This window comes from Xenopus laevis, chromosome 1S (genome assembly GCF_017654675.1).
Source record: "Xenopus laevis strain J_2021 chromosome 1S, Xenopus_laevis_v10.1, whole genome shotgun sequence".
NCBI classification, from domain to species: domain Eukaryota; kingdom Metazoa; phylum Chordata; class Amphibia; order Anura; family Pipidae; genus Xenopus; species Xenopus laevis.
This window is the reverse complement of record NC_054372.1, coordinates 91,000,299-91,010,955: the sequence shown is the minus strand read 5'-3', so window position 1 is coordinate 91,010,955 and position 10,657 is coordinate 91,000,299. Positions and strand designations below refer to the sequence as shown.

Here is a 10,657-nt window from a genome sequence, read left to right as displayed (position 1 = left end):
TCAATGCTATGCCCCCCACTTCCCATTAGAATCCCGATGCCTCATGTCAATGTTATGAATAGGAAAGAAAAATTGAAATATAGGAAAATTATCACTACCAGAGGGAAGAATGTAATCTGGCTGTGAACATGGAATGGGGAGTAAAAATGGGAGAGACTAGCTCATGGGGCAGGAAAGACTGGCACATTGTGTGGGTCTAAGGGCTATGGCACATCAGGAGATTAATCACCAGTGATGCAAAAGCTTTCCCACCGGCAATAATATAAATCACTGGTGGTAAAACCCATGTGTCACTTCAGCCTTCCAAAATCATCCGACATTGCCTCAAGAGGAAACCTTTAAGCAATTTTGGAAGACTGAAGCAACACATGGGTTTTACCACCAGTGATTCACATTATTGCTGGGAAACAATGGGATGGGAAACAGATTAGTCGCCCACAGAAGCAGAGATTTATCGCTGGTGATCACCTGGTGTGCCATGGCAGATAGAAGGGCAATCTCACACAAGGAAATGAAAGGTCGCACACCCTTGATTTGATTAGCCTGGTGCACAATATTAGAGGATCCGGCAACCTCACAATCAATATGGGAAGAAGATATGGGCACACAAGGCATTCAAGTTGCAGGGAGTGCCCTGCTTGTTTTATTGTGCGGAAATAACAAGCAGGGTACTCCCTGCAACTTGAATGCCTTTTGTGCCTATATCTTCTTCCCAGATGGAAGGGCAATGATATATGAGGACATAAGTTGTGGCTAGTGGCTACAAATCTCCTCTTCTGCAGGAGACATCCTCAAATACTTTCCCACTGGTGATCAAGTGACTCTCTAGGGTAAAAAAAAACATATCTGGTGCTTGATTTTTCCAAAGTTGCCTGGTGATGAAACTTTTGCCAACTTCGGAAAAACAAAGCAACTCCCATATTAGTGGCCCACAGAAGAGGAGACTTGTTGCGGGTGACATCCCCTAATGAATGCGTCACTGCCCTCACTCTTCACCGTCTGCCAGTCTCTCCTTACAACCCACACTATATGCGTCTACCGTTACTATTCTACCAATGTGCCTTTCTTTTTTACAGGCGACAACGTTCATATATTTGAAGTTGGGGCACGTCGACACATTTTCAGGCACAGCCACAATAACTATTTCTGGGCACCATTTACGTGGGCAAATCAGATATGTATTCAGGCAGGCTACCCACGTGTACTTAACTTTACTCGCTATTTATCATATTACTACAAATGGAAATAAATAAACGTATACTATGCACCCTCTATACGCTCCTATAAAATACGTTCGCTTCACGATCACGTGGTCTAAAAGACGCCCATACCGTGTTAGCACGTGACTTTCCGTTCTGACTAAAGATGGCGGCGCCCTTAGAGCTAGTGCTTAGCGCTGATGCTACTGGGCAAGTAGCGAACTGCACGGTTTGGGAGCCGGTAACCGGTTCTGTGCTTCTGACTTATAGAGGGGGTAACACTTCGCACCGGGGATTGGCGGTACTCGGTGGTCAGTACTTGCTGGGCGGACAGCTTGGAAAGAACTACATCAATGTGTGGGAGCTTCAGAGAAGGGTAATGCTCTTACTTTATATATTGTTTGTAGTGAATGAGACAAGACACGTTTTTATTTTCTTTCAAATAAATGCGGATGCTAGGATTTCAGATCTGTCTGCTTTTGTGCTTTTAAAATGTCTGTATTTAGGAGAAACCCATAGCGTGAAAGGTTTACTCGTGTACGTGCTGCATATATATTTAATATATTCTGAAATCCAGATATCATTTGTGTACTACTTGTGACTACTCCATTCCAGCTATGGCTGAACTACACCTACATCCCCTCACAGCCAAAGGCTGAGTATCAGGGGGGCACAGGGGGTACGTGTGTTTCGGGCCTGAAGTGGGGCCCGGAAGAGCTGAACTTTGACAGCGCATGAATAACCATCGCTCTGTCATATGTGCAGCTCTGGCCACTGGGAAGGCTGATACCCCCTTGGCTAGACATTTTATGGCTGATACCCCCTTGGCTAGACATTTTATGACATGCAAACATCCTTTGCCATCCTTACGTGCGATACTTATTGACCATATTCCGCCACTACGGAGAGGTGGTGATAGGCCTAAACTTTTATTACAGAAGGAAGCTAAGTAGATGCGAACTCTGGACACAGTGGCCCCAAGAGGTCTTAATGAAATGTACTCTTTGGCAAGCTTCATTTAATCTGTAATTTACAGTAAAAATATTTTTGAAAATGTTTTGATATAATGGATAGTGAAGCGGTAATGCCCTCTTAGCCCTGTAGGATTGGCATACCTTTGATGGGGTGGTAGTAAATGCCATTAATGGGTATATATGGACTACCACAGTCGATATAGAGATCTACTTAATCCTGCCAGTGTTTAGTTTTGTGGTTTCTTTCCCCCTATTTCTACTCTTTTTCTACAATGTGTCTAGATATATTGACTTAGATAATATTACGAGTTGTATTTTGTTACATTTTCTAAGATCTTGCTGGCAATGTTGATTGCTCAATAGATAAGCTTTTTGATACATTTCGATGAGACACTGTGGATGTCAGTGTGTTTTTAAGAAAAGTTTATTAGATAAAATCTTTTAAAAAAATTTTTTTACACATTTTTATATGTACTATTATATGTATTTATAGATTCTCACTTGATGGCCTAATACACAGATTTTGGATAGGGGCCTAGATATTTCAATCACAGTATATATTTGAGATGAGCACTGCCACTTTAAAGATGCACTTTTGGCTATATGAATGGTTCACACATATGTGAAATTGTAATGAGGGATTGACTCTGATTGGTTGAGGGGATGATATAATGACGCACTACACTTCCTGTCGTTATCCTGACGACGGCTCCAGGTGAGCCGAAACACGTTGATACACCATGCACCAATAAATAATGCTTTGATACACGCTGGATGGCGTTCGCTGTGAGTGCTTTCATGGACTGTGAATTCTCTCTCTCTCTCTCTCTCTCTCTCTCTCTCTCTCTCTCTCTCTCTCTCTCTCTCTCTCTCTCTCTCTCTCTCTCTCTCTCTCTCTCTCTCTCTCTCTCTCTCTCTCTCTCTCTCAAGGCAATTTAACCTTACAACAGCAAATAGCAATTAAAATGAGGTGCATGATTGGCTCTAAAATAAAGGGTTGCATAGTGGATTGCACAAACTTAATACTCCAAATTGTATGGATCAGGTTATGGGATGACTGAGAATGTTATTCATCAACAGCTGGTATAGAGTACCAGTGTCTTAGTTCATTGGGGCCCAATGGTGTCTAGCATGAAGCTAGTCTTGAATGACACACTTGGCTCTTCTAACATTTTTTATTTTGTTTTACTTCTGATGTGAACTAATCTATAATGTTTTTTTATACTTTTGGAGGAATGTAATCTTTCATTAGCGTAAAAAAGTTTGCAAGTACCTTTGTGAACATTAGATATCATGTTTGCATCCTTGTTGACTGATTACAGACCTCAATGACTTCCCCAATATTTTGAGCAAATGGCTTTTGCGAACATGCGCAGTGTATGTAATATGTATAACGCAAAGCATTTTTTGCGACAAAGTATTTAACTAAACTTGAGAACAGGTGTAAATGCTAATCATTGCTTAGCGATAATGGGCAATGTAATATTTGCCAGCGAAAGATGTTACAATGCGAACATTTGCAAAAACACCATTTTAAATAATGCTTGCGATTTTTAATTATATTCCCCCCCTAAGTCTGCCTGTTAGCACCGTCCATCATTGTTTCATCTGTTTCTATACTTTTAGGACCAGTTGCAGCAGAAGATTGTATGCCCAGGACCTGTGAACTGCTTGGCTGCTTCTCCAAATGGACTTTACCTAGTGGCTGGCATTGCAGAAAGTATTTACCTTTGGGAGGTGAGTTGTTCTTCAAGGTGTGGGATTTGCATGAGCAGGGGAACTCTTCTCAGCTTTCTTGTTTTTTTTTTTTTTTTTTTTGTTTTTTTTTAATGATTTTATTTGCGTAAAGAATCCCACACCCCAGTTCCTACTCGCTTTTAACATTTAGCGGTTCCTTTGTTTACACATCTTTTTAGTTATTCACCTATGTTCAAATAAAATGACAAATAATGAGCATAAGGCTATAAAGTTCTATATTGCTCATGTTCCCATTTGCTTGTCTTTACTGTCTTTATCAGGTCTGCACTGGACACCTCCTTGCTATACTAAACAATCACTACCAGGATGTAACCTGCTTGACTTTCACAGATGACGGCAGTCATATTGTATCTGGAGCCAAGGACAGTTTGGTTCTGGTGTGGAGCCTTTACAGGTAACAACTCCTTAAGCAGTATGTGCAGTTAAGTGCCAAAATAAAGTAAATAAGGAATATGAAGGTGCAGGTTCTTCAAACTCAGGCCTGTTACCCGAGTTAGTATTACAGAAGGATTATGACCATGTCAGACCAAGGCATAGTGGCCCATGGACAAAGGAAAGCTTTCCCTCTTTGTATTTTAGATACCTGAGGCATACAAACGTTATAATAATAACCCTTGATAGGGTGCTGCATCTTGCGAAGATAAAGATTACAAAATATTGATGGATGCAGGCAAAAACCTTGTCTGCTCTGCAACTTAAAACGTTTCGAATTTCAGTTTGTGAATTAGTACTGGTGTTCCCATTTGAAAGAAATTTTTGTGGAATACATATATAATTTTTGTGTGTAATTCCTCCATGGTAAATGATGACTGGCAGCAGTAACTTTCATTATATCTGTAAGTGCCTTAAAGGAATTGTTCAGTGTAAAAAAACATTTTATATTTTGCACAGCCTATCTATTTACCCAGTTTTAATTTTTACACTGAACTGTTCCTTTAAAGTGGACCTATTTTTACACTGAACTGTTCCTTTAAAGTGGACCTATCACCAAGACATAAAAATCTGTATAATAAAAGTTATTTTTAAATTAAACATGAAATCCAAATTCTTTTTTTTCTTAAAGCATTCATAGCTGTTGTAAACTCGTTTAAAAATCGAAGCTGTCAATCAAATATTGCCTGCCCCTCCTCTATGCCTAGGCATAGAGGCAGGGCAGGCGATTACTTTCACTTTCCATTCAGCACTTACTAGATGTCACTGCTCTTCCCAAGTTCCTCCACTCTCTTTACCATTTAATTGTGTAACCAGTGCATTGGAATGGACATCATGCCTCCCATTCTTGTGCACAAACAAGATTTTGAGATGATGTAAGACTTGCCTTAATAACAGTGGCAACAAAATGGCTCCAGCCTGCTTGCTATAATTATGAATTCCCAGACCGAAGGAAAAAAGATTCAAATACTTTACAGTGTAATTAGTTAATTTTGTGATAAAATAGGATTTGAAACATTTTTTTTGGGTGACAGGTCCCCTTTAAGAGCCAGCACTGGTTTTTATAATTGGGAATAGATCCAGGATAAAGAGTTAAAGAATTTTTGTTCAGTGCACAGACATCTAGTAGTTGTTATGCAAATATAGTTATAGTATAGCAGTAAAGACAGTGAAAAATAAACATCTGGAAGCTGAAAGTTTTCGTGTTACAAAAACTTTGTTGATCCAGAGAGAGAAAAAATTATTTAAAAACCTCTCTGAAACCATTTTTTAATTACCATTCAACCCAGCCCTGTATAAACATCATAGGAATTACAGCTTGTCAAGCAGTGGTCTATTCTGTTGTGGTAGTCCATAGTTTAGCTGTCCCTCAATTGTTTATGTTCTTTTAGTGCTTTGCAGGTAGAGACTTCCCGAGGGCCTGAACCTCGTTATGTATGGTCCCGTCACAGCTTACCTATCACAGATTTGCAATGTGGTATTGGAGGTCCACAGTCTCGAGTAGTCACATCTTCTCTAGATCAGACAGTCAAGGTTAGTATGTATGTGTTTTGCGGTACACGTTTTAAGTATCTGGGTGGCATAATTCTCCTAAGAATTCTACCTTGCAAATACTATGGCTAAACCATTTTAAACCAAAGTTCATAAGAACATGGTCAGGAGCCCTTATCTGGTTTGTATTTCTAGTGATTCGTCAGTGACTGTGGAGCACCATAAGTCAGAATGTGAGCTATTCTTTGGGGCATAAGCAATATGATTTGATATAGGGCTCTTTAGGCTAATGGAACATGGGTCATTTTCTCTACTGGTGTAAATATGACAGCTGAGATAATGACCTGTGTGCCAGACAGTATTTTCATGCAGCTGTAGCCATGAATATTCTGTGATTTCAAAAAAAGTGCTATCCCCTGTGTCCTGGAAGTCACTGCAACATTTTCTAAATACTGTTTGCTTCACTATTGTTTTCATAAAGTCTCTTGTGTATTTTCCAGCAGAGTGTCGGCATGTTCAGATATGAAGCAAAGTGTAAGCAATGTACAGATAAAACACTCTTAGATATTTATTCTTTCTTGCAGCTGTGGGAGATTTGCTCAGGTGACCTCCTGGTCTCTGTGCTCTTTGATGTTCGGATTATGTCGGTGGCATTTGATCCAGCTGAATATCATCTTTTCTGTGGCGGCAGTGATGGCGTTATATACCAAGTAGACCTCTACACTACGGTTTGTGTCCATAATGGCTTTATACAACTACACATATAAATGCATAATAACTGAAGTAAAAAAGACTTTGGGGGGAATTCACAAAAGTGTCGGGAACGAAAAAATGTCTTTAAAATGTCGTAGAAAGTGTCGTAGCAACAGCCGACAAATTCACAGAGCATTTCTCCGCCAGTTTTCCGACATGTGCGACACTTTTGAATTAGTGTCGTTAAAAGTGGGCGTGGTTTTTTCTGCGCCACTTTTCCCGACATTTTTATGAATTACTTGTAAACTCATTTTTTTTACCGACAATTTTTCAGACACTTTAGGCTCTCCAAAATGAAAATGTCAGACAAATTGTCGTTTAAAAAGTCTTGGTAAATGTCGTTTGTACGATGAAAAGATATACGACATTTTAGAAAATTGTCAGACTTACGAGACATTCAGAGATGGTAACATCTGCCTTTGTGAATTTGCCGTACGTACGACATTTTACAAATTTGTCGACCGCCACTTCTGGGTTACTTTTTTTACCGACACTTTTGTGAATTCCCCCCTTTGTCTTGCAGCCAGAGCAGAGAGAACGACAATTCCATCCTGAGCAGGAGATGGTGTTAAAAGGACACAGGTAGGAACAAGCATTGTAGGGGAACAACCACAGTCTATATTAATTCAGATTCATGGCACCAAAATTTAACTTTGTGAAAATAACCCCTTTCAAAATCTTCTAACACTACTGAAATAAAGCATTATAATAACATTTTCTTCTTTACTCTGCTAAACTCCTTAAAGTTGTGCCCTTAAATGCATCCTTCATCAGAGTTGAGAATTTGTCTGTTTGTACTTTCCCCTTATTGAATAAACCTTATTGAACTAATTTTCTGTTGCTTTGCTATGTATGCTAGCCAATAGGATATAGAGCTCAAAGTATTCTCGTGAACTTGTATTCAGAACTGAGTGTGCTTACTCCTAATCATCACTGCGATGACTTCTTGGTTTGTTAATGGAGATATTGGGCACTAACTACGTTTTTTCCAATAAAAACTCTAGCAGATTTACTAAAATATGAACTGGGGAATCTTTGAGGCTTCCCAGCTGTATTCATTTTCAATTTTTGCAATTTATCTTTTTTTTACCAGACAGGAGCTCTGGAACCTTGGAATGGTGAAACATAGCATAGTAATAATACTAGTACATATGTTGCCCCCCTGTCAGCTCTAACACAAAGCACATTTCAGTATGTTATAGAATGCATATTAGACCTTTTTGGTTCCCATAATATATGTGTTTTTTTTCAGGAACCAGGTTACATGCTTATCAGTGTCTCTGGATGGGAGCATGCTGATCTCTGGCTCTCATGATGAAACTGTCTGTGTTTGGGACATTCAAAGCAAGCAGTGTCTACGTACTGTCCCCCATAAAGGTGTGTGTGTGGGTTTTTTTTTTTTTATTTATTTATTTTTATTACTTTGATTTTGCTCAAGACTTTTAATAGTAGGGGGCATTCATTTTTGTAATATGTACAGAACCTAACAATGAAAATGACCAGATTTTGGATGTTAAATGACAAGGAAAGCTGCATTCACTGTCAAATGTAAATAACAACACAGGAATCATTTTGTCGGTCATCCAAAAAATATTCAGTATAATGTTTCAGAGCTCATAGAGACTTTGAAAAGGACAGTCTTAAAGGGCATGTACAAGATGCAGTAGTTATTTTAGAAAACGCTATTTCCACACCCGGAAAGTTTCTTTTATATTATATCATTTTCAAAACATTCTGAAACATGTTCTGTATCTTTTCTTAACTAATATTTTCATGCAATTTCATTTTCAGCCTTTTGTTTAATAGAAAAAGTTAATGTCTGACACATAATTTATATTAGATCTTGGCTTCTATCACTTGCACCAAATGTTTTTATGGCACACCTTCTTTTTCTTATAGGTCCTGTGACAAATGTATTTATAATAGCTGCTCCAAGTAACATGTTGCGATCAGAAAGTAAGCCGAGCTTCCCTCTACCACACTTCAGCAAACACCTGCAGGGGGCTGAGGGCTGTGACGGTCCGGAGAGTGGAGGGGTGATCCTGCGACTTGGGAAGCAGCAGGTATGTATTGTAACTGCAATTAAGTATTGCTACAGCTTAGTCATTCCTTTCTTTCTCCATGAATTTTTTTTTTTTAAACGTGTATTTAAAATTCTAGGGATCTGAGGAGAACACATACCTGCAGAGAGCAGAGCAGTTACAGTCCCTCCTTGGTGAAAGTGAGGGCAAGGTAAGTACATCCTGTGAGATCCAGGTTTACTCCCTTATTGTGTACACTATTTTCTGCTCTTTGCTCTCAATTGCATTTATCCTGGTATATCTGTATTTTCAGCCTCCCTCTAAACTACTCTACTACATTTCTTGTAGAATCTTTCAGGACTAGTTGAACAGCTTCGCTCTAGAACCTCAGAGCTGGAAGAGGAACTTAATGTGGTACGAAAAATCAACAAGGATCTCTTTGACTTCTCAGCCAGGATTATCACCAAACAATAATATGCTTGTTCACACATATATTTGAATCTTATATAGTAAGCATTTGGAACATATAAAATGACAGACTGAAATGCACAAACGAATTTTAATATTCTGTGCCAATTTTGGATCAACATACAAGTTTTGCTTAACACTTTCTGTGCTATGTACCTGTTATGACCGCAAAAGATTGACTCATTAATTATTATTTCACGCAAATGTATCAAACCGAGCTGAAGTTCATCTTCCGAATAATCAGCCTTAGGCATTAAATGGTATTTACTGATGACACGGATACTTCCCCAGTCATGTCTTTTTTTTTTCCATTACCATTTCCATTGTTTAGGGTAGTGACACACAGCATATTTTGGTATGGTAATTATTCTGACCCTGCCAGTGTCATTAGGGGTCAGGTGATAATAGTTTGGACAGTGGAGATTTTATTGTCTCTTGTTAAGCCGTGAAAGCTCTGTGATATAATTTAAAATAAGTAATGGCTAAACTATATGTGCACATGGGTGAACTGTTCTGACACGGCAGCATAAAGTACTACGTTTTGTATTTAGTACTTTTTTTTTTATTGTGTAATAAAATCTTTTTATACATTTTTAATCTGTTCTCGGCATTTATGAGTTGAATTGTACAGTAAGGGAGTGCAGATCTGTAACCTTGAAGTTTATTGTCCTTCAATGGTACAATAAACATGAGTACTTGTCAGTTTATGGTGACTTAACTGGTGCCCCATTCGTGATGCAAAACATTTTGGTTTACCATGCGCCTCCATATTTGTTCCTTTTACAGATTTGTAACATTTATCACATTTGCTATGGTTTGTAAGTTATTTGTATTGCTATTAAAAGCAGCGTTGACCTGTTCATTCTGTTCTCTGCCCTGGTGGCTATGGCTTTGGAAACAATGCAACACAAGCCAGACTTGTCTTGCTGGAGCAGACTGGTTTTTGCAACATTGTTTAAAAAATAACAACCAGGAGTTAAGCTAATGCAGTTTTCAATATTGCTAGCAGTCTATGGAATAGTTTATGGAATTATTTATTATTATTTCTGTTCAGACCAATTAAAATTGGTTTACTTTGTGTTATCTTCTTAACAAATGTATCTCTGTGTGAGTTTTCAGTAATGTTTCCTTAGTCTTTCTGACAGGTTTGTTAAATAACTCTATCCTAGTGTAAGTTTATATAGTATATTACATCATTAATCATTAATAATAATAATAGTAATGTTAATGTACCTCAACCCACTTACTAGGGTTTCTGGTTCTTTTGAGCAAGCAGACCATGAATCCACACCAATGAGCGTATAGTAACGTTATATATTGTAAAATAAATCAATTGATTGTTATACATAAATGATTACACTCGGACTAAACAATTATTACAATATTTACAGTTACACATTACACAAGTCTACATTGTTGTTACCAAAAAGGCAGGGGAATAGAGTTCAGCTTCATCTCTGCCTTCCCCTCTGGTCTTCATTCCTCACATGTTGTCTTGTCCCAGGTTCCTCTGGCTTTTCCAGCTCTCTAGCTGCCTCCTCTCAGCTGCCCAGCTCCTTTT

General features: G+C 38.5%; 1 protein-coding gene across 1 annotated transcript; it reads left to right on the top strand.

Annotated features, from left to right (window-relative positions):
* The first annotated feature begins 1,359 nt into the window (after positions 1–1,359).
* wdr18.S (WD repeat domain 18 S homeolog) lies at positions 1,360–9,693 on the top strand. The gene is given in 10 exon segments (NM_001096038.1): positions 1,360–1,575; positions 3,800–3,910; positions 4,192–4,325; positions 5,755–5,896; positions 6,439–6,582; positions 7,131–7,189; positions 7,860–7,984; positions 8,507–8,670; positions 8,768–8,839; positions 8,977–9,693. Coding segments are annotated over 10 exon segments (1,287 nt in total). The 5' UTR covers positions 1,360–1,365; the 3' UTR covers positions 9,103–9,693.
* The last annotated feature ends 964 nt before the right edge of the window (positions 9,694–10,657 follow it).